General features: G+C 40.8%; 1 protein-coding gene across 1 annotated transcript in view; it reads right to left on the minus strand.

The window, feature by feature from the left end:
- Positions 1 to 11,303, minus strand: part of TRAM2 (translocation associated membrane protein 2) — a 21,708-nt gene extending 10,405 nt beyond the window's left edge. The window contains exons 1-3 of the mRNA XM_075269300.1: positions 11,114 to 11,303; positions 892 to 955; positions 168 to 277 (exon numbers count right to left, since the gene is read on the minus strand). Of these exons, the coding sequence (XP_075125401.1) occupies positions 168 to 277; positions 892 to 955; positions 11,114 to 11,230 (291 nt within the window). The 5' untranslated portion in view covers positions 11,231 to 11,303. The remainder of the gene's footprint in view (positions 1 to 167; positions 278 to 891; positions 956 to 11,113) is intronic.
- Positions 11,304 to 26,096: the final 14,793 nt, after the last annotated feature.

The raw sequence follows: 26,096 nt of genomic DNA on the forward strand, positions 1-26,096 counted from the left end.
CAGCTACATAAAAAATAATAACCATATCTTATAAAGGTTTATAATACTCTAATTTCTTTGTGTCTTCCATCACTGGGGGGAGGCGGCCTTTAACAATAATTTACATCCCCCCCACCCACCATTTCTAGTACCCCACGTTACTGGTTACATTAGAATCATCTACTTACATCGAGGATGTATTCCTGGACGACGGCGTGCAGAATGATGGCAATGACAACGTAGAACAATATGGTGACCAGATCCTTCGCACCATAGTGATAATAGAAGATCTCGCCATCTGGATTGTAAAAGAGAGATCAATGAGGGGGAGGGGACCGGTCCCATAGTATATAATCTAGAAGTGTTCTAGAACAATCCGTATATTATACAATGAAAAAAAAATTGGGAGTTACATATACTCAGTTATAATAAGTGAAGACCTCTCATTGAGATGGTGATCGAGTCCCACAAAGTTGGTGCCATGTTAAGCTGCAATTGGGGCACCACAAACAAGGACCGCCCTCTGCCAGGGGAGCACCACGTGACAGGGACCGACCTCTGCCGGGGGGGGCACCACGTGACAGGGACCTCCCTCTGCCGGGGCCACCACATGAAAGGGACCGCCCTCTGCCGGGGTGGGGGGCGCCACGTGACAGGGACCGCCCTCTGCCAGGGGGGAGCACCACGTGACATCCATGACGTGGTATCCAAACTAACACTACCTTTTCTTCCATAGTATATGACCTGTCAAAGCTCAATCCACCGTTTCCTTATGGTAGCGAAATGCATATTGCGCCATAGGTTGGACAACAATATGGTCGTGTCCACCACCCTCCCTATAAAGTCCTAGTTTTTATAATGCAACACAACAATTAAAATAGGAATTTAAAAAAAAAAAAAAAAAAAACTTACACAGAGACTGGAGGCTACTGTTATACTGAGGTAAGATGAAGATGAAGGCAGTTTTAGCAGTGACCTGTAATGAAAACTAATAAATCAGTTTAAAAAAAACAAACAAACAAAAAAAACACAAGCTAAAAAACTAAAACGGAATATGATTTCTGGTAGGAGAACATAATGAAATTAGAAGCATATTTCTGCAAAATTTCCAAAAATTAAAACAAAACAAGAAAAACAAAAAGCAAGCAGACTATTTCCAGCCGTCGGAGGGCGGGTCCCAGCAGCGAGGGTTAAATTTCGGCATTCGCTGGATTTAATTAATTATAAAAAGTAATTATTTTTGCAGCCGCCAGAGGCGAGGGAACGTCCCCGCATATTTATACAAGTAATTAAAACCCCTCATTAGACATGCTGATTATGTCACACTCACGGCTGGAGCCTCAAGGTATTTGCGCAGACTACGCCAATTTTTCTCTTGCTTCACAAATTTTAGCTGTAAAATATTTTGGGGGCGAGTTGGGGAGGGGGGCCTTATTAAAGCCGATGACAATGATGTGGGGGTCACCTGCTCAAAACTTTGAGACCACCCTCGGTCTATATGCCCTAGAGGGGTTTCTCTTCTAGGCAGCCGGCCTATGGATATTATTTTGACCATGGGTTGTCCAGTGGAGTAAAATAAAAATAAAAATTTTGTTGAAAAAATTACCTAATTTATTTTTCATTTCTGCTGTTCACATACTTGCCAACTTTCGTTGGTGGAGACTCCAGACACAAGTAGTCTTGACCCTTTTACAAAAATTCTTGCCATTTAAGGACGTTATACCCCCTTTTTGTGGTTTAGGCACAAAACCTTTTTTTTTTTTTTTTTTTTTCTTCTTTTTTTAAATGCCCATAGCGGGTATGGGAAATCTCCCCATTATTCTATGATACCAGGAGGTCATCGCCTGTTTCAGAAGAGTGGCAAAAAAGACAGTTCTGATGTTTCCCAGATCTCCCCATACACTTTAATAGCGTGTCAAGGACCAGGAAGTAATAACCACTCAGCCAATCAGCAATGTGAACCAGCGCCGGGCAGCTGCTGCCAAGCAAATAGGATCATCCAAAGAGGCCTAGACGTAGATGGTGAGCAGCCTTAGTTATACTCTTGTACATAGGAGTAGTATTATAGTAGTTATATTCTTGTACATAGGAGGTAGTATTATAGTAGTTATATTCTTGTACATAGGAGGTAGTATTATAGTAGTTATATTCTTGTACATAGGAGGTAGTATTATAGTAGTTATATTCTTGTACATAGGAGTAGTATTATAGTAGTTATATTCTTGTACATAGGAGTAGTATTATAGTAGTTATATTCTTGTACATAGGAGCAGTATTATAGTAGTTATATTCTTGTACATAGGAGCAGTATTATAGTAGTTATATTCTTGTACATAGGAGTAGTATTATAGTAGTTATATTCTTGTACATAGGAGTAGTATTATAGTAGTTATATTCTTGTACATAGGAGGTAGTATTATAGTAGTTATATTCTTGTACATAGGAGTAGTATTATAGTAAGTTATATTCTTGTACATAGGAGTAGTATTATAGTAGTTATATTCTTGTACATAGGAGTAGTATTATAGTAGTTATATTCTTGTACATAGCAGGTAGTATTATAGTAGTTATATTCTTGTACATAGGAGCAGTATTATAGTAGTTATATTCTTGTACATAGGAGTAGTATTATAGTAGTTATAGTCTTGTACATAGGAGTAGTATTATAGTAGTTATATTCTTGTACATAGGAGTAGTATTATAGTAGTTATATTCTTGTACATAGCAGGTAGTATTATAGTAGTTATATTCTTGTACATAGGAGCAGTATTATAGTAGTTATATTCTTGTACATAGGAGGCAGTATTATAGTAGTTATATTCTTGTACATAGGAGTAGTATTATAGTAGTTATATTCTTGTACATAGGAGCAGTATTATAGTAGTTATATTCTTGTACATAGGAGGCAGTATTATAGTAGTTATATTCTAGTACATAGGAACAGTATTATAGTAGTTATATTCTTGTACATAGGAGTAGTATTATAGTAGTTATATTCTTGTACATAGGAGTAGTATTATAGTAGTTATATTCTAGTACATAGGAACAGTATTATAGTAGTTATATTCTTGTACATAGGAGTAGTATTATAGTAGTTATATTCTTGTACATAGAGTAGTATTATAGTAGTTATATTCTTGTATATAGGAGGCAGTATTATAGTAGTTATATTCTTGTACATAGGAGGCAGTATTATAGTAGTTATATTCTTGTACATAGGAGGCAGTATTATAGTAGTTATATTCTAGTACATAGGAACAGTATTATAGTAGTTATATTCTTGTACATAGGAGCAGTATTATAGTAGTTATATTCTTGTACATAGGAGCAGTATTATAGTAGTTATATTCTTGTACATAGGAGTAGTATTATAGTAGTTATGTCCTTGTACATAGGAGTAGTATTATAGTAGTTATATTCTTGTACATAGGAGTAGTATTATAGTAGTTATATTCTTGTACATAGGAGTAGTATTATAGTAGTTATATTCTTGTACATAGGAGCAGTATTATAGTAGTTATATTCTTGTGCATATTAGGCAGTATTGTAATAGTTGTATTCATATCTATCACTGGCGATATTAATGTAGTTGATATCTCCGCCCTGTACAGATGATATCATGCTTTCTTCCTGGAATATCTCTTTATAACAAGTGTTACACATTTTATTTATTTTTAGTCTCGCGTATTTTAAGTTCTTGTAAATTCTCAAACCTGTTTTTGTAAGTCCTTCCCCGACCCAGTAAAATAAACCTTCTCGTAGAATCCTCTCTTGCCGGACACATTGCAGACTCTTACATTTACCATATTTCCTTGAATACATTCTTTATCATGTTGCTTGGCAATGCACAAACAATGTCGGAGACAACGCTGGGCGCTGAAGTCTGGGCGAATCTTCTCACAAGATCATTTTACCAGGGACGAGATAGTTTCACAGGACGGCCCAGGACACATTGTCTCAGGATATCGCAGACACACAATGACAAAGCTGGAATAAAGCCATTTTAGAAAGTCTGATTTAACCCCCCCACCCCATTTCTAGAACCCAAAACCCATGTAGACGGTGCTCCTATAATGTAGATACTGCACCCAACTGGGACTGGAAGTTATAGCGGTAGTAAAGTTATTCCCTATACACACTATCGGGGACTCCTCGCCTTTCATGAGTAGAGAGGTTCATTTTGCCCCATAGCAGCAGGAGATTGGGCACGGCCATGCCATTCATCTATACGGAATGGCCAAACAGAAACAGAGCGCCATTTTTGGCAGTCTCATAAAAGTGAATGGGCAACCAGGATCCCCATGATCATTGGGGGTCCATTGGCCCGATCTCCACCAATCTGCAATAACATATCCTATTAACCTGAAATTATTGGGACAATACGATGGGGTCAGAGGCGTAACTACCGCCATAGCAGCAGGGCCCGAGACATTAGGGGCCCGGTGACACCCGCTACTATCATTATACTCGGGAAGGGGGGGGGGGGGTGTCTTTTCGGACCCCCGAGTATAATGATTGCCGGACCGGGAGAGGTGAGAAACATAAAAACACTGTTACTTACCTCTCCACGATCCTGCCAGGCCTCCTTCCTGAGGTCTGGCGTCACATGAACCCGGCTGCGTCCCGGGTCATTTGACGTCCGACGTCATTGAAGAAGGACAGCAGCGGAGAAGACAGCGTAGGAGCCAGAGGACAGGTAAGAAAAGGTTTTTTTTTTGTTTTTACTCCCCGGGGTCTCCCGATTATTATACTCTGGGGTCTGAAAAGACCCCATAGTATAATAAATGTTTATGGGTGTCCACAGTGGGGACATAATACTGTGCGCAGGGGCCACTATGGGGCATAATACTGTGCGCAGGGGCCACTATGGGGCATAATACTGTGCGCAGGGCCACTATGGGGCATAATACTGTGCGCAGGGGCCACTATGGGGCATAATACTGTGCGCAGGGGCCACTATGGGGCATAATACTGTGCGCAGGGGCCACTATGGGCATAATACTGTGCGCAGGGCCACTATGGGGCATAATACTGTGCGCAGGGGCCACTATGGGGCATAATACTGTGCGCAGGGGCCACTATGGGGCATAATACTGTGCGCAGGGGCCACTATGGGCATAATACTGTGCGCAGGGGCCACTATGGGGCATAATACTGTGCGCAGGGGCCACTATGGGCATAATACTGTGCGCAGGGGCCACTATGGGGCATAATACTGTGCGCAGGGGCCACTATGGGGCATAATAATGTGCGCAGGGGCCACTATGGGGCATAATAATGTGCGCAGGGGCCACTATGGGGCATAATACTGTGCGCAGGGGCCACTATGGGGCATAATAATGTGCGCAGGGCCACTATGGGGCATAATACTGTGCGCAGGGGCCACTATGGGGCATAATACTGTGCGCAGGGGCCACTATGGGGCATAATACTGTGTGCAGGGGCCACTATGGGGCATAATACTGTGTGCAGGGGCCACTATGGACATAATACTGTGTGCAGGGGCCACTATGGGGTATAATACTGTGTGCAGGGGCCACTATGGGGCATAATACTGTGTGCAGGGGCCACTATGGGGCATAATAGAACGCGCAGGAATGCGTAGGAGGGGGGGAGGGGGTGTCGGTCGAGGTCTTCGGTGTCAGTCGGGGGGGGGGGGGGAGGGGGGGGCATGTCAAAAGTTCGCCACGGGGCCCTGTCATTCCTAGATACGCCACTGGATAGGGTGCCACTGCCCATTTCGAAGGATGGTAAAAATAAAATAAGACATCATATATTATAGGTAAAAACATACAAAATTACAGCTCAGGTAAGATGGCCGCCCCCCTAATCATGTACAGGGGGTGAGGAATGGCGATAAACTCTATGCCCACCTTCACAACCACACTTGAATTGTAATGAATCTTAAAGAAACTTTGCCGTTCCCTATGGTTCTGCATCTATAGCGCCTAGGCAGACGGATAACAACAAAAACCTCTGCGTAGTCTGATCCCGCAGTCACGTCTCTGCTACTTATTACTAAACATAGAAGTAGTATTAGAAGTTACAGAATTGATATGGGAATGCGGCGACAAAATTGACAAAAAAAAAAAAACCCACACTATAGAGACTACTAAAACTACCGTAAAAATGAGAAAGGTGGAATTCCTCCCCCTCCAATTGCTCCTCAAAATCAGATAGAAATTGTGCTGCATCCTCATGTCCCAAACTAGGCCTCATTCTTGAAGGAGTTGTAATGAAGGCCGAAGAACAGATTAAAAAAAAAAAAAAAAATTCTAATTTTTTTTTTCCCCAACATTGAACTTTAAAGACAAGGATTATAATGAAGAGTCCAGGAATGGAAATTTCTCTATTTTTGTAAAAAAAAATAAAAAATTACAGATTCAATTTCTTCATCGTCAACGATCGCAACTTGTGTGCGTTTTACAGTTCACGTTTCGGAGGAAATCAGTTTTTTCACTTCTGCATTCATAGATAGCAGAGAGCCGGGTGTTATCCCATAAAGACATTTTTTCTTTTCTCTACCCCCCTCCTCGGCTTTAATCCATTCAGTTTTGGAAACGTGGCAGCCAGGAGGAGGAGGGGGAGAAAAAAAAATAAAAAAAATCCCACCATTTAACACCATGAATAGTGAAGCAGGTTTCCCCCATGAGCCAGGTGTACAAGAGCCGGTTGTTTCAGACACTGCAGTCACTCAAGCCCAAAACCCATGAACTGCAGGGAAAAAAAAAAAAAATTCTCGCCCTCCTCTCAGAAAGAGAGAGACACATTCCAGTCATATTTTGGCAGCGTCAAGAGGCGCACACAGAGCTGGCTTTAACTTCCTGCAGGGAGAGGAGGAAACTGAGAGGACGGCTTTATTCTCGCTGTACACCAACGTAATCTCCAGCAGGATGAGAAACCAGAGGAGAGGATTTTTTTAAAAAAAATTTTTAAATTTTTTTTTTTTTTTTTATCTATAGCTCATCTATCTATATAGATATATATATTTATGTAGATATATATATTTTTTAATTTTTCTTCTAACAAGTTTCCCAAAAACCCCACAGGAAAAAAATAAATAAATAAATTTATATAATAATATATATATATATATATATATATATATATATATATATATATACACACACACACACAAAACTTAGTTTATCATAGGGGCATTCACACAGTTTACGTGCGCCGATTCTGACGCAGAGTAAAGCCTCCCGTTGACTTCAATGGGTTCCGTTTTCCATGCGGAACCCGTTGAAATCAATCTGGTAAAAAAAAAAAAAAAAAAGCCTCCTATTGATTTCAATAGGTTCCGTGAGGGAAAACGGAACCCATTGAAGTCAATGGGATGCTTTCTTTGCGCGGATTCCGCTTCAGAATACTTCGTGTGAATGCCCCCTTACAAAATTTTTTTTTACAAATTTTAGTATATTGACATAACGTTCTTCGTACGCTTACATTATTGAAGAAAAAAAAATAAATTAAAAAATTTCAGCTGTGCCGTGACTATGAAGCCCCTACAGACTGTTTGCCTCTTGGAAATAAATTTAAAAAAAAAAAAAAAGTGGATGGAAAGATGTAAAAAAAAAAAAAAATTACGTATGGAACCCAAAAAAACTACACAATATGAAAAAAATTCACATTGAAATTCTAAATAGTCTAAAATTTTAATATTTTATTTTCAACCCAGAGGAAATATTGTATTGTAATTTTTTTTTTTTTTTTTTTTTTTTTTATGATAGGAAGAACCTCCATTATTCGGCAGTTACCGCAGCCAACCATGAGAACCCGTTACCAGTGAAGTCTGTCGCAACATGTCAATTGCGGAACCTCCTACAGTACGAGGACTGCAGATAATTCACACACAAGACAACTCTGGAGAAATATCTATTTGTACTGAGGACAATATGTGCACTCAGAGCGGTGACCACTAGTGGGCGTTACCTCACAAATCCGTGGTCTAACTAGGTGAGTGCAGTAGTCTCTTAATTGAATACCAGGGACAGCGCCATACTTATCATAGGGGCTGTGCTTGGTATTGCAGCTCACTTGATGAATGGGACCCCCGCCGATCACATACTGAGGACCCTTTAATCTGTAAACCCCTTTAAGGACACCCCCCCCCCCCCCCTTGTACATTACATAACCCCCAGTAATGAAGATTTCCCTTTGGATAACAAACTAAAAGAGTGACAACTATTTTTTATTTGTGATCTGATAATATGTGCCGTGTGGTTGTCACTTCCCTTCCCCCACTCCTACTGGTAGCTGATATGTGCAATACTCAGCAGGGGGCAACAATGAGTTCAGCAAGAATCCACTCCTCACACACGTAACCCTCGAAACAAGGCACTTCCCATGTGAAACGCGGCTGTGTCACCATACACATATGTGCTATTCTTACACTCATACTGAAAGTCAGGGGTGCAAATACTTTATGGGTGCGAAACAAGACCAGCTGCAGATTCGGGGCCGTCCATGTGTCGTGTATATAGTCCTTAAAGTGGTTGCGGGTTTAGAAAATCCAGCGTCATACACTGTAAACCCAGAATACACAGAGGGGCCCCTTCATTCAGGGCCCTCACCTGACGTTGAGAGCAGTCCTAAGAAGCAACTTGCACTGTGGAGGACCCGACCTGACCTGTATTACATAGACAACCCATTAATGTGAATGGACACCGTGTAATTCTTCAATTGCCCTGTAGGGGCACTGCAGGAAAACGTAACACTTTCTACCGCGGTGTTATATAGATTGATGCTGATCACTGGGGGTCCCAGAATGGTAGATTCTAGAATGGATTGGGTAGATTAAGGTGCTGCCGTGGATCCAGTTGATGGCGCTACCTACATCAAACGAGGAGGGTCAGGGTTAGGGCTGCATATAGGAGAGGCAGAGTTAGTGTCTACTTGGACCATGCAGCACCCAAAAATGCCGCTGCTCCAGGTGTGTTAACTGTGCGGCCTGGCACTCATACCCAACACTTCTTTAGTCTTGGCAGCGCCACCTACTGGATCCACGCCGCACCTTATTTTAACCTCTCCATTTTAGACACATGGGTACACTATACGGTCAGCTTATGACATTGTGTGTTGCCGTCAATTTCCCCATCGGTGAGGCACATCAGCTGCAATGCTTGTGGGCATGCTCTGGCATCTGCATTGTGTACAGTCCTTGCTTAGAGCACCACCATTTAAGAAGTGGCCGTTCTGGGTATTGCAGACTAGTCCCATTCACTTGGCCGAAAGCAGAGATCCCGAAAACATTTCACCCGTCAGAATCACGATGGCCCAGCCTGTGACTGCTGGAGGACATTTCATTCAAGTGAACAGAACAGAGCTGCAGTACCTGACACAGCCACAACCACATGGTGGCGCTGTGTACGATACTACAGCAATCAAATTGATAATTCTAAGGAAAAATCTTGAGAAATGTGTCTGTCTAGACATGAAACACCTGAATGTGACTCACAAGATCAGCCACTGTGTAGTCAGACGTCTCCCAGGGGCGACAAAAATCAACACATAGAAGGACCATGTATGAAAGAGCTGGTACGGGGGCGCCAAGACTTAATGGCCCACAGCAGATGAGGGGTTAAGGGGGCTTATGTAGGACTAAATGTGGCCCTTTTCCCTATGGAGATACTGAGGGCGTACAGTCCATGATGGTCATGGGGTCCCGGTATAGATATTGCATTGGGCCCCATGTGACATTCCAAGCCCAATGAAGGGTCGGCCATGCTGGATTTTACATTTTTCAGTGGTTTCTCCCCAGCTGCAGCGTCCTCTGGCGACTTTCTGCCAGAATAGTGCCACTCTTGTCCATAGGTTGTATCTGGTATTGCAGCTCAGGCCATGGACAAGAAGGTTACAGCTTCTTAAATAAAAGCAACCATGTATTATGAATACTATATAGACATTCCCTTTAACAAGGGGCAGCACAGAAAATATTAGGGAGAACACAGACAGCTTAAAGGACTTTATCAGGAAGGATAGGGACACAGCACCACCTTAGCATGTTGGCTGGGTCTGGTATTGCAGCTCACAAAAAAAAACAAAAAACAAACACAAAACCCAGTGTCAGGATATTAGAAGAGCTCTGAACAGATCTGACAATTAAGTGTTGCCCCTACTTTACTCCAGCGGACCCCTAAGCCCTGAGATTATGCATGGAGCTTGATAGACTGTGCTGGGATTTGTAGTTCTCCAGAATCGGTAGTTGTAACCCCAGGAGGACGTCACGCCTTCCATTATCTGCCTGGCCGGGGTTCTAATCTGGGGTTGTTTAGGGACACAGTCAGCAGGGATGGGGTTAAAGTCTCCATTGTGCATGCAAATAGTGGGGAGAGGGGGTAACCCTATCGCAGCCCTGCATTTGGCAGGCAAATTTATAGAAGAACCAAGTTTTCCACTTCAGAGACTATATATAGAATAGACAAATTATTATGGTCATGCCCCACCACTAGAGGGCGCCCTGGAGGAGCCTCAAGGGCCAAGCAGGAAATTGGACACATCAGCAATGCTCAGAGGAATGTCACAGGCCTCTAAACGGTTAATAAGTGTCTTAAAGGGGATGATTGGTCTATAGAAAGGGGGCTTTAAAGCAGGCATGAGAAGATGTAGGTGGGAAAGGGACACATCAGCAAGGCTCAGGGGAGTGTCAAAGGGTTAATAAGCCTCTTAAAGGGGATGTACATGCAAGGGCTACAGGGACACATCAGCAAGGCTCCCCTTAAGGGTTAATCGACTTCTTAAAGGGCCAGGGAACGATATCTGTATAAGGTTATATAGTGATAATAGGCATAGACTGGATCTCGCCATCTGTATACCCCTCCACCAGGGGGAGCCCACGAGTCACACACAGGAGGAGGCAATGTGAGACTGGACACATCAGCAAGGCTCCCCTTAAGGGTAAATCCACTTCTTAAAGGGCCAGAGAATGACATGGATGCCCGAAGTAGTGCAAATAAGCATAGGCTATGTGAAGAGATCTGCACACCCCTCCAGCAGGGGGAGCGCCAGAGTCACACACAGCAGGCGGTCACGGAAGGGTTAACAGGCTGGCTACAATGTAACAGCTGAGCTGCGGAACATTCTGCAGCCACATACCCCCAAAGTCTGCGCTCGGGGCGCACTCAGCTCCTACCTCAAACATCAGCCCGATGAGGACGCACAGCACGAAGAAGAAGCCGATGTCCGCATGGTTGTGGATGACAAACTCCTGGCTGAAGATGGGGTAACTTTTCCTCCTTCTGAAAGCCATAACGTCCCAGGAATCTCTGCCCCCTCCCTGCTCCTCTCCTCTCTCCACCCTTCCTCCTCTCTCTCCCCCTCACTGAGGATGAGGAGGATACAATGTAACAAGTAGCACAGACGGGGCAGCCTCTCCTCCTCCTCTTCCTCCTCCCGCAGCCGCCAGGCCCCCCCTACTTAACCCCTCCTGTCCCGGCCTCTCCTGACATTCCCCGCATACGTCACGTGACTGCAGGAGTCCAAAGTGTCACTTATGGGGGGCTGTAGGGGGGATCAGGGATAGATAGATAGATAGATAGATAGATAGATAGATAGATAGATAGATAGATAGATAGATAGATAGATAGATAGATAGATAGATAGATAGGAGATAGATAGATAGATAGATAGATAGGAGGTAGATAGATAGATAGATAGATAGATAGATAGATAGATAGATAGATAGATAGATAGATAGATAGGAGGTAGATAGATAGATAGATAGATAGATAGATAGATAGATAGATAGGAGATGGATAGATAGGAGATAGATAGATAGATAGATAGATAGGAGGTAGATAGATAGATAGATAGATAGATAGATAGATAGATAGATAGATATATAGGAGATAGATAGGTAGATAGATAGATAGATAGATAGATAGATATGGGATGGATAGATAAGAGATAGATAGATAGATAGATAGATAGATAGATAGATAGGAGATAGATAGATAGATAGATAGATAGATAGGAGGTAGATAGATAGATAGATAGATAGATAGATAGATAGATAGATAGATAGGAGATAGATAGATAGATAGATATGGGAGGGATGGATGGATGGATGGATAGATATGAGATAGATAGATAGATAGATAAGAGATAGATAGATAGATAGATAGATAGATAGATAGGAGATAGATAGATAGATAGATAGATAGATAGATAGATAGATAGGTAGATAGATAGATATGGGATGGATAGATAAGAGATAGATAGATAGATAAATAGATAGACAGGAGATAGATAGATAGATAGATAGATAGATAGATAGATATAGGATAGATAGATAAGAGATAGATAGATAGATAGATAGATAGATAGATAGATAGACAGGAGATAGATAGATAGATAGATAGATAGATAGATAGATAGGTAGATAGGAGATAGATAGATAGATAGATAGATAGATAGATAGATAGATATGGGAGGGATGGATGGATGGATGGATGGATAGATATGAGATAGATAGATAAGAGATAGATAGATAGATAGATAGATAGATAGATAGGAGGTAGATAGATAGATAGATAGATAGATATGGGATAGATAGATAGATAGATAGATAGATAGATAGATAGATAGATAAGAGATAGATAGATAGATAGATAGATAGATAGGAGGTAGATAGATAGATAGATAGATAGATAGATAGATAGATAGATAGATAGATAGGAGATAGATAGATAGATAGATAGATAGATAGATAGATAGATATGGGATGGATGGATGGATGGATGGATAGATAGGAGATAGATAGATAGATAGATAGATAGATAGATAGATAGATAGACAGGAGATAGATAGATAGATAGGAGATAGATAGATAGATAGATAGATAGATAGATAGATAGATAGATAGATATGGGATGGATGGATGGATGGATAGATATGAGATAGATAGATAGATAGATAGATAGATAGATAGATAGATAAGAGATAGATAGATGATAGATAGATAGATAGATAGATAGATATGAGATAGATAGATAGATAGATAGATAGATAGGAGATAGATAGATAGATAGATAGATAGATAGATAGATAGATAGATATGGGATGGATGGATGGATGGATGGATAGATATGAGATAGATAGATAGATAGATAGATAGATAGATAAGAGATAGATAGATAGATAGATAGATAGATAAGAGATAGATAGATAGATAGATAGATAGATAGATAGATAGATGATAGATAGATAGATAGATAGATAGATAGATAGATAGATAGATAGATATGGGATGGATGGATGGATAGATATTAGGTAGATAGATAGATAGATAGATAGATAGATAGACAGGAGATAGATAGATAGATAGATAGATAGATAGATAGATATGGGATGGATGGATGGATAGATATTAGGTAGATAGATAGATAGATAGATAGATAGATAGATAGATAGACAGGAGATAGATAGATAGATAGATAGATAGATAGATAGATAGAAGGATAGATATGGGATGGATGGATGGATGGATATGAGATAGATAGAACAGACAGATAGAAGCGATATTAAATAGGACAAACAATAGATATCACATAGATAAATAGATAGATAATAGATAGGAAAGACATAATAAATATGAGATAGATAATTAAGAATAGATAATATGCGGAGGTAATGTCAGATTCTTCAGAACTGAGGCTGATCCTTGTGATCTATGATGTACCAAAGTGCAGGTCCATGGTGCAGCGTCGGCCTCTGCTGCAGATCCGGTAGTAAATGCACATTGGACTTGTGTATAGTAAACCTGACATGTGTGAACATAGCCTTACCTGGGGTCACTTTCCGGCCTCCAGCCATGGCCTGACACCATTTATTTATAGTCATATGACCGCCACATGACTCATTTTGACTTCGTCCATAATGTGGAAGTAAGAGATGGGCGTTTTTGTCTTGTGAGACAAATTAAAGTTATCTTAGATGTAGATACATAAAAGATAAAGGGATGGACTTGCCAATCTTGGGCAACGCCCCCTCTGTACAGGAACTGCCCCCTATTTAAAGGATGGAAAATATGAACAAAATATTGCAACATGCTGAGGTATCCTTATGTAGCGCCCTTCCATATCTTACATAGGACAGCTACATGCAGCTTAACACCCCCTTCAGTGGCCCCCAGACAGGATAATTTCCCCTATATAAGCCCCCCCCCCCCACCACCACTACCTCCAAGGCCCCTCAAGGTCTGCAATACTAAGTAGTAAAAATCTATATAGAAAGTAGTCACTGGGGAAGATGTGTGACGTTTTATACATTGTACACCAGAATGGCATAAACCAGCCCCACTGTGTGCATAATCTAAATTACAGTACATTACATATTCTGTACTGATCCTGAGTTACATCCTGTATTATACTCCAGAGCTGCGCTCACTATTCTGCTGGTGCAGTCGCTGTGTACATACATTACATTACTTATCCTGTACTGATCCTGAGTTACATCCTGTATTATACTCCAGAGCTGCACTCACTATTCTGCTGGTACAGTCACTGTGTACATACATTACATTACTTATCCTGTATTATACTGCAGAGCTGCACTCACTATTCTGCTGGTACAGTCACTGTGCACATACATTACATTACTTATCCTGTACTGATCCCGAGTTACATCCTGTATTATACTCCAGAGCTGTGCTCACTATTCTGCTGGTGCAGTCACTGTGTACATACATTACATTACTTATCCTGTATTATACTCCAGAGCTGCGCTCACTATTCTGCTGGTACAGTCACTGTGTACATACATTACATTACTTATCCTGTACTGATCCCGAGTTACATCCTGTATTATACTCCAGAGCTGTGCTCACTATTCTGCTGGTACAGTCACTGTGTACATACATTACATTACTTATCCTGTACTGATCCTGAGTTATATCTTGTATTATACTCCAGAGCTGCGCTCACTATTCAGCTGGTACAGTCACTGTGTACATACATTACATTACTTATCCTGTACTGATCCCGAGTTACATCCTGTATTATACTCCAGAGCTGTGCTCACTATTCTGCTGGTGCAGTCGCTGTGTACATACATTACATTACTTATCCTGTACTAATCCTGAGTTACATCCTGTATTATACTCCAGAGCTGCACTCACTAGAGATGAGCGAACACTAAAATGTTCGAGGTTCGAAATTCGATTCGAACAGCCGCTCACTGTTCGAGTGTTCGAATGGGTTTCGAACCCCATTATAGTCTATGGGGAACATAAACTCGTTAAGGGGGAAACCCAAATTCGTGTCTGGAGGGTCACCAAGTCCACTATGACACCCCAGGAAATGATACCAACACCCTGGAATGACACTGGGACAGCAGGGGAAGCATGTCTGGGGGCATAAAAGTCACTTTATTTCATGGAAATCCCTGTCAGTTTGCGATTTTCGCAAGCTAACTTTTCCCCATAGAAATGCATTGGCCAGTGCTGATTGGCCAGAGTACGGAACTCGACCAATCAGCGCTGGCTCTGCTGGAGGAGGCGGAGTCTAAGATAGCTCCACACCAGTCTCCATTCAGGTCCGACCTTAGACTCCGCCTCCTCCGGCAGAGCCAGCGCTGATTGGCCGAAGGCTGGCCAATGCATTCCTATGCGAATGCAGACTTAGCAGTGCTGAGTCAGTTTTGCTCAACTACACATCTGATGCACACTCGGCACTGCTACATCAGATGTAGCAATCTGATGTAGCAGAGCCGAGGGTGCACTAGAACCCCTGTGCAAACTCAGTTCACGCTAATAGAATGCATTGGCCAGCGCTGATTGGCCAATGCATTCTATTAGCCCGATGAAGTAGAGCTGAATGTGTGTGCTAAGCACACACATTCAGCACTGCTTCATCAAGCCAATACAATGCATTAGCCAGTGCTGATTGGCCAGAGTACGGAATTCGGCCAATCAGCGCTGGCTCTGCTGGAGGAGGCGGAGTCTAAGGTCGCTCCACACCAGTCTCCATTCAGGTCCGACCTTAGACTCCGCCTCCTCCGGCAGAGCCAGCGCTGATTGGCCGAAGGCTGGCCAATGCATTCCTATGCGAATGCAGACTTAGCAGTGCTGAGTCAGTTTTGCTCAACTACACATCTGATGCACACTCGGCACTGCTACATCAGATGTAGCAATCTGATGTAGCAGAGCCGAGGGTGCACTAGAACCCCTGTGCAAACTCAGTTCACGCTAATAGAATGCATTGGCCAGCGCTGATTGGCCAATGCATTCTATTAGCCCGATGAAGTAGAGCTGAATGTGTGTGCTAAGCACACACATTCAGCACTGCTTCATCAAGCCAATACAATGCATTAGCCAGTGCTGATTGGCCAGAGTACGGAATTCGGCCAATCAGCGCTGGCTCTGCTGGAGGAGGCGGAGTCTAAGGTCGCTCCACACCAGTCTCCATTCAGGTCCGACCTTAGACTCCGCCTCCTCCGGCAGAGCCAGCGCTGATTGGCCGAAGGCTGGCCAATGCATTCCTATGCGAATGCAGACTTAGCAGTGCTGAGTCAGTTTTGCTCAACTACACATCTGATGCACACTCGGCACTGCTACATCAGATGTAGCAATCTGATGTAGCAGAGCCGAGGGTGCACTAGAACCCCTGTGCAAACTCAGTTCACGCTAATAGAATGCATTGGCCAGCGCTGATTGGCCAATGCATTCTATTAGCCCGATGAAGTAGAGCTGAATGTGTGTGCTAAGCACACACATTCAGCTCTACTTCATCGGGCTAATAGAATGCATTGGCCAATCAGCGCTGGCCAATGCATTCTATTAGCGTGAACTGAGTTTGCACAGGGGTTCTAGTGCACCCTCGGCTCTGCTACATCAGATTGCTACATCTGATGTAGCAGTGCCGAGTGTGCATCAGATGTGTAGTTGAGCAAAACTGACTCAGCACTGCTAAGTATGCATTCGCATAGGAATGCATTGGCCAGCCTTCGGCCAATCAGCGCTGGCTCTGCCGGAGGAGGCGGAGTCTAAGGTCGGACCTGAATGGAGACTGGTGTGGAGCGACCTTAGACTCCGCCTCCTCCAGCAGAGCCAGCGCTGATTGGCCGAATTCCGTACTCTGGCCAATCAGCACTGGCTAATGCATTGTATTGGCTTGATGAAGCAGTGCTGAATGTGTGTGCTTAGCACACACATTCAGCTCTACTTCATCGGGCTAATAGAATGCATTGGCCAATCAGCGCTGGCCAATGCATTCTATTAGCGTGAACTGAGTTTGCACAGGGGTTCTAGTGCACCCTCGGCTCTGCTACATCAGATTGCTACATCTGATGTAGCAGTGCCGAGTGTGCATCAGATGTGTAGTTGAGCAAAACTGACTCAGCACTGCTAAGTCTCTGCATTCGCATAGGAATGCATTGGCCAGCCTTCGGCCAATCAGCGCTGGCTCTGCCGGAGGAGGCGGAGTCTAAGGTCGGACCTGAATGGAGACTGGTGTGGAGCGATCTTAGACTCCGCCTCCTCCAGCAGAGCCAGCGCTGATTGGTCGAGTTCCGTACTCTGGCCAATCAGCGCTGGCCAATGCATTCTATTAGCCCGATGAAGTAGAGCTGAATGTGTGTGCTTAGCACACACATTCAGCTCTACTTCATCAGGCTAATAGAATACATTGGCCAATCAGCGCTGGCCAATGCATTCTATTAGCTTGATGAAGCAGAGTGTGCACAAGGGTTCAAGCGCACCCTCGGCTCTGATGTAGCAGAGCTGAGGGTGCACAAGGGTTCAAGTGCACCCTCGGCTCTCCTACATCAGAGCCGAGGGTGCGCTTGAACCCTTGTGCAGCCTCGGCTCTGCTACATCAGAGCCGAGGGTGCGCTTGAACCCTTGTGCACACTCTGCTTCATCAAGCTAATAGAATGCATTGGCCAGCACTGATTGGCCAGAGTACGGAATTCGGCCAATCAGCGCTGGCCAATGCATCCCTATGGGAAAAAGTTTATCTCACAAAAATCACAATTACACACCCGATAGAGCCCCAAAAAGTTATTTTTAATAACATTCCCCCCTAAATAAAGGTTATCCCTAGCTATCCCTGCCTGTACAGCTATCCCTGTCTCATAGTCACAAAGTTCACATTCTCATATGACCCGGATTTGAAATCCACTATTCGTCTAAAATGGAGGTCACCTGATTTCGGCAGCCAATGACTTTTTCCAATTTTTTTCAATGCCCCCAGTGTCGTAGTTCCTGTCCCACCTCCCCTGCGCTGTTATTGGTGCAAAAAAGGCGCCAGGGAAGGTGGGAGGGGAATCGAATTTTGGCGCACTTTACCACGTGGTGTTCGATTCGATTCGAACATGGCGAACACCCTGATATCCGATCGAACATGTGTTCGATAGAACACTGTTCGCTCATCTCTAGCACTCACTATTCTGCTGGTGCAGTCACTGTGTACATACATTACATTACTTATCCTGTATTATACTCCAGAGCTGCGCTCACTATTCTGCTGGTACAGTCACTCTGTACATACATTACATTACTTATCCTGTATTATACTCCAGAGCAGCGCTCACTATTCTGCTGGTGCAGTCACTGTGTACATACATTACATTACTTATCCTGTACTGATCCTGAGTTACATCCTGTATTATACTCCAGAGCTGTGCTCACTATTCTGCTGGTGCAGTCACTGCGTACATACATTACATCACTTATCCTAAATTATACTCCAGAGCTGCACTCACTATTCTGCTGGTGCAGTCACTGTGTACATACATTACATTACTTATCCTGTACTGATCCTGAGTTATATCCTGTATTATACTCCAGAGCTGCGCTCACTATTCTGCTGGTGCAGTCACTGTGTACATACATTACATTACTTATCCTGTATTATACTCCAGAGCTGCGCTCACTATTCTGCTGGTGCAGTCACTGTGTACATACATTACTTTTTCTGTACGAGCGGAAGTGTGAACACAGCTCCAGGGCATAGTACAGCATAAGTACACAATTAGTAATATAATGCATGAATATTCTGTATACAGTTGGTGCTGAGCGTTGAACAATGCAGTAACGTAAAGGAGATAGAATAATATAATTATAGCAATTACCAAACCTCATTATAAGGCCATGTGCACACTGTATGCCATTCACCACCATTCATGAAAATAATCAGACCTTCTTACCGCCCACTGACTTATTATTATAACCGTATTGTGATATAATCCTAAATCCTCATGAGTACAATTAAAGGATAACTCCACCCAAAACTTTGCTAACTAGGGATACATTAGTAGAGTAGAACCCCTTGACATTTATTGCTGCCACGCAGGGCTGGATTAAGGTGTTTTGAGGCCCCAGGTAAAATAAATTTGTATGGGTGGGGACGTTCACTCAGGTATACTGGGTTATAGGTAAAAGATGGAAATTACACAGCTGTAACATATGTAAGTATTACATTATGTGCCGACATGGCAACGTATTGGCAATAATACTAATGAAATTCCCTCGCAGTGCTTTAAAAATACTGCTGTACAGCGTGCTAATAATACCGCCATACAGTGCTCAAATAACACTGCCATATCATGCTCTAATAATAACTCCACACATTGTTCTAATAATCTCAGCATGCCGTGAAATTCATGGTGCTCATGTATTATTATATTGTATAAATAATATTTCCATACAGTGTTCCAATTATACCATCATACAGTGCTCTAATCATACTGACATACAGTACACTAGTAACAACCACCATATGTTTCTTCAATAATACTGCCTTACAGTGCTCTAATTACACTGCCATACATAGGTAACATAATACCGTTAAATGTTGCTCTAATAATACTGCCATACAGGGTTCTATTGATACCACCTTACAGGGCTGGAATTAACAGGGCTCTGGAGCTGGAGTCGGGACCAGCTTTGGGTGGAGTCGGAGAAAATTTACCAACTCTGGCTTCAAAATAAATAATACCACCACCATATTGTGCTCTAATATAACCACCAAAGAGTGTTCTAATAACACCACCATATTGTGCTCTAATATAACCGCCAAACAGTGTTCTTATAACACCACCATATTGTGCTCTAATATAACCGCCAAAGAGTGTTCTAATAACATCACCATATTGTGCTCAAATATAACCGCCAAAGAGTGTTCTAATAACACCACCACATTGTGTTCTAATATAACCGCCAAAGAGTGTTCTAATAACACTACCATATTGTGCTCTAATATAGCTGCCAAACAGTGCTCTAATAACACCACCATATGTCTGGTGCTCTAATAATACCACCATAATAATACTGTCACACACTGCTGTATTAGAAACTAGTCTCAACACCCTGATAGTAAACATCCTGGGTTTGGGAGGCCTTTAAGAACTGGCCCTCACCCACGGGACACCTCATTGGCTGGGTCTCAGTGTGATCTCATTTAGACTAAGCTTAGCACAAGCAAAGACAGAGGCACATAGACAGGGGCAAGCTACTTACAGTCAGGATCACTGCAGAATAAATTTTATGGGGGTCTGAGCAGTAGTCAGTATTATGGGGGAAGGGTGAGGCATGCCCAAGCTTTTTGGTTAATTTTAAAACTAGAACTCTGTTTTTGATGAAAGTTTGTCGGAATCTAAAGCATAAGATGTTTGGATGTAGCCCTAAAGTTTTGGAGTGATTCCAACTAACCCCTCCCCAGAAGGGAAGTTGAAAAGGGAGGAGTTTGTTGGCCCCGCCCCCGAGGAGCTCCACAGTTACACTTCCCTAGTCTGTAGGCATTTTATAGTATAATCTAGTGAAATGCCCTCTATACACAGACTACATTAAGACAAAAAAAAATTTAAGACCCGTATTGTGTTTTAACCCCTAAAAACTTGAAAATATCAATTCTTTTTTTGTGATCAGTTGACTTAAGGACAAACTATTGAAGTAAGCAGAAGGGAATCTGTGGAGCGAGAGGAGCGCAGTGTAAATGCCATGTGTCCAGGCGAGGCGCTTAGGATTCTGGCATGTTTACACTGGTCTGCGAGGGTTACAGGCCATGCACAGCTGGCACAGGGCACACACAGCTGGAAGGATTGGCAGCAGCCAGGAGATTTTTCTAAGTCTCTTTGTTAAACTAAGTAAACCTGAAATTCTCAGAGTTAACCTTATAAAGCCCAGGAAATCTGTGAGTCATAACTATGAGATGTAGGTGCAAGTGCTTACATGGCAATTCCATAGGTAGTGAGGCAGCGATTGCAGCGACCTCTTACAAGTGCTACAGAACGTATAGAGGATGCTTTGCGGTATTTTTTGAGCACTATTTAAGAATAACATATTTTTGGACTCTATACAGGCTGGGTAGGATATTATGCAGGCTGGGTAGGATATTTTCAGGATCATTAGTGATAGATTTGGGTGCACTTGTGTAGATGTATATCTAGGTAAAGGAATGTTAAAATAGCATTTATTACACCTAAACATACCGCCATACTGCACACGTAAACAATATCGCCATACTGCATACATACCCAATGCAACCATACTGAATACATAAACAGTGCTGCTATATTGCACACATAGTGTATACTAAATACCACCATGCCGTACACATAAACAATATCGCCATACTGCATACATACCCAATGCAACCATACTGAATTCATAAACAGTGCTGCTATATTGCACACATAGTGTATACTAAATACCACCATGCCGTACACATAAACAATATCGCCATACTGCATACATACCCAATGCAACCATACTGAATTCATAAACAGTGCTGCATACTGCACACATACTATACACTAAATACCACCATGCCATACACATAAACAATACTGCGATACTGCACACAGGACACATAACCAATTCTGCCACATAGTACAATTAGATACTGCCGCCACACTGCATACACAATCAATGGTACCATACTGCACATATAATGTGCCATACTGTTCACATAAGCAATGTTACTATATAGTACAAATAGACAATACTGCCACACTGCACACATAAGCAATGCTGCTATACTGTGCACATTAAAAATATTGCCATACTATACAACTAAAAATGAATTTAAAAAAATTACAAAATAATACTGACATACCATGCAAAATTAACATTTTCAAAGGACAAGTAATACTGTCAAACAATACCCAAATAATACAGTCATAGATTATGCAGGCATGTACAAGCATGCACATACAGATACATGTGCTCACAATTACATTATTTACCACTATGTTTCCACCTGATATTACTACACTAATATTATCAAGAGGATCAATCACTGAGTGGCTGTTCCAGTAACATGTAATACTGCCAGTCATACAGTGGTTCTAGGTGGTGTCTTCTGTCATGTTAGACACTGACTAATAAATGGTGGACAATGAAAGGAAGGGGTTACAATTTGTATGTAAGTCGGAAGGGTCGGAGTCCCTTTAATATTCACTGTAGGGAACATTTATAAAAAGTTCTTCATATTTCTCTATTAGGTAAAAGTATAAGGATGGGTCCACGTTGCGGCAGAAGGTTCCGCCTCTGTGTTACAGATCAGTTTGTACTGCTTAGGGACAGGATGACATAGTAATGTGAAGTTCACCATTTTAGAATCTTGCTCAGCCTGACTCCCCAGATATTAATGGAAACATTGTTCACCGCCCATACACATATACAGCAAAACAGCAGCACGAAAAGTAGTGACCACTGAGGAGTCAGATTTGGGGAAGATAACAGAAGATCGCAGAAAGATGCCCGAACGTAAGGTGATGGGTACAAGGGTGGTGGCTAGATGATATAAAGAATTTCTCAGACATGTCATTGTCTCCCAATTAACTTCCCATGTGAAAAATATAATTACTATAATACTGCTCCTATGTACAAGAATATAACTACTATAATAATGCTCCTACATACAAGAATATAACTACTATAATACTGCTCCTATGTACAAGAATATAACTACTATAATACTGCTCCTGTGTACAAGAATATAACTACTATTATACTACTCCTATGTACAAGAATATAACTACTATAATACTACTCCTATGTACAAGAATATAACTATTATAATACTGCCCCCTATGTACAAGAATATAACTACTATAATACTACCTCCTATGTACAAGAATATAACTACTATAATACTACCTCCTATGTACAAGAATATAACTACTATAATACTACTCCTATGTACAAGAATATAACTACTATAATACTGCTCCTATGTACAAGAATATAACTACTATAATACTGCTCCTATGTACAAGAATACAACTACTATAATACTGCTCCTATGTACAAGAATATAACTACTATAATACTGCTCCTATGTACAAGAATATAACTACTATAATACTACTCCTATGTACAAGAATATAACTACTATAATACTACCTACTATGTACAAGAATATAACTATTATAATACTGCCCCCTATGTACAAGAATATAACTACTATAATACTACCTCCTATGTACAAGAATATAACTACTATAATACTACTCCTGTGTACAAGAATATAACTACTATAATACTGCTCCTATGTACAGGAATATAACAACTATAATACTGCCCCCTATGTACAAGAATATAACTACTATAATACTACTCCTATGTACAAGAATATAACTACTATAATACTACTCCTATGTACAAGAATATAACTACTATAATACTACCTCCTATGTACAAGAATATAACTACTATAATACTGCTCCTATGTACAAGAATATAACTACTATAATACTACTCCTATGTACAAGAATATAACTACTATAATACTGCTCCTATGTACAAGAATATAACTACTATAATACTACTCCTATGTACAAGAATATAACTACTATAATACTACTCCTATGTACAAGAATATAACTATTATAATACTGCTCCTATGTACAAGAATATAACTACTATAATACTACTCCCATGTACAAGAATATAACTACTATAATACTGCTCCTATGTACAAGAATATAAATACTATAATACTGCCCTATGTACAAGAGTGTAACTACTATAATACTGCTCCTATGTACAAGAATATAACTACTATAATACTGCTCCTATGTACAAGAATATAACTACTATAATACTGCCCCTATGTACAAGAGTGTAACTACTATAATACTGTACTGCTCCTATGTACAAAACTATAACTACTATATTACTGCTCCTATGTACAAGAATATAACTACTATAATACTACTCCTATGTACAAGAATATAACTACTATAATACTGCCCCTATGTACAAGAGTGTAACTACTATAATACTGCCTCCTATGTACAAGAATATAACTACTATAATACTGCTCCTATGTACAAGAATATAACTACTATAATACTGCTCCTATGTACAAGAATATAACTACTATAATACTGCTCCTATGTACAAGAATATAACTACTATAATACTACCTCCTATGTACAAGAATATAACTACTATAATACTGCTCCTATGTACAAGAATATAACTAATATAATACTACTCCCATGTACAAGAATATAAATACTATAATACTGCCCCTATGTACAAGAGTGTAACTACTATAATACTACTCCTATGTACAAGAATATAACTACTATAATACTGCTCCTATGTACAAGAATATAACTACTATAATACTACTCCTATGTACAAGAGTGTAACTATTATAATACTGCTCCTATGTACAAGAATATAACTACTATAATACTACTCCTATGTACAAGAATATAACTACTATAATACTGCTCCTATGTACAAGAATATAAATACTATAATACTGCCCTATGTACAAGAGTGTAACTACTATAATACTGCTCCTATGTACAAGAATATAACTACTATAATACTGCTCCTATGTACAAGAATATAACTACTATAATACTGCCCCTATGTACAAGAGTGTAACTACTATAATACTGTACTGCTCCTATGTACAAAACTATAACTACTATATTACTGCTCCTATGTACAAGAATATAACTACTATAATACTACTCCTATGTACAAGAATATAACTACTATAATACTACTCCTATGTACAAGAATATAACTACTATAATACTGCTCCTATGTACAAGAATATAACTACTATAATACTGCTCCTATGTACAAGAATATAACTACTATAATACTGCTCCTATGTACAAGAATATAACTACTATAATAGTACTCCTATGTACAAGAATACAACTACTATAATACTGCTCCTATGTACAAGAATATAACTACTATAATACTGCTCCTATGTACAAGAATATAACTACTATAATACTACTCCTATGTACAAGAATATAACTACTATAATACTACCTACTATGTACAAGAATATAACTATTATAATACTACCTACTATGTACAAGAATATAACTACTATAATACTACCTCCTATGTACAAGAATATAACTACTATAATACTACTCCTATGTACAAGAATATAACTACTATAATACTACTCCTATGTACAAGAATATAACTACTATAATACTACCTACTATGTACAAGAATATAACTACTATAATACTACCTCCTATGTACAAGAATATAACTACTATAATACTACTCCTGTGTACAAGAATATAACTACTATAATACTGCTCCTATGTACAAGAATATAACTACTATAATACTGCTCCTATGTACAAGAATATAACTACTATAATACTGCTCCTATGTACAAGAATATAACTACTATAATACTGCTCCTATGTACAAGAATATAACTGCTATAATACTGCTCCTATGTACAAGAATATAACTACTATAATACTACTCCTATGTACAAGAATATAACTGCTATAATACTGCTCCTATGTACAAGAATATAACTGCTATAATCCTCTGACGTGTGGAACTGTGTGCAGACGCGCGTATCTAGTCCTCCGGCATGTGGTACTGTGTGCAGATCTGTGTATCTAATCCTCTGATGCCTGTATCTCAGTTTGGATATCAGTGTTGGATTGACCGTCTGTATGGCAGTTGGAATATGAGTTAAGACTTGCAGGTTTGCATTGGCTAAATGGGGTCATTGTTTTGGGAAAGCTTTATCTCAGCAACAGTACGTCCGAGAGAGTTGGGTCTTTGTCTTAAACTTTCCTGGACACCTGAAGTATCTGTGTTCCAAATTTGGTGAAGATCGGTCCAGTCGTTTGGTCGCGCATAAAGAACGAACAGACAG

The sequence above is a fragment of the Leptodactylus fuscus genome, chromosome 3 (assembly GCF_031893055.1).
Source record: "Leptodactylus fuscus isolate aLepFus1 chromosome 3, aLepFus1.hap2, whole genome shotgun sequence".
Taxonomy (NCBI): Eukaryota; Metazoa; Chordata; class Amphibia; order Anura; family Leptodactylidae; genus Leptodactylus; species Leptodactylus fuscus.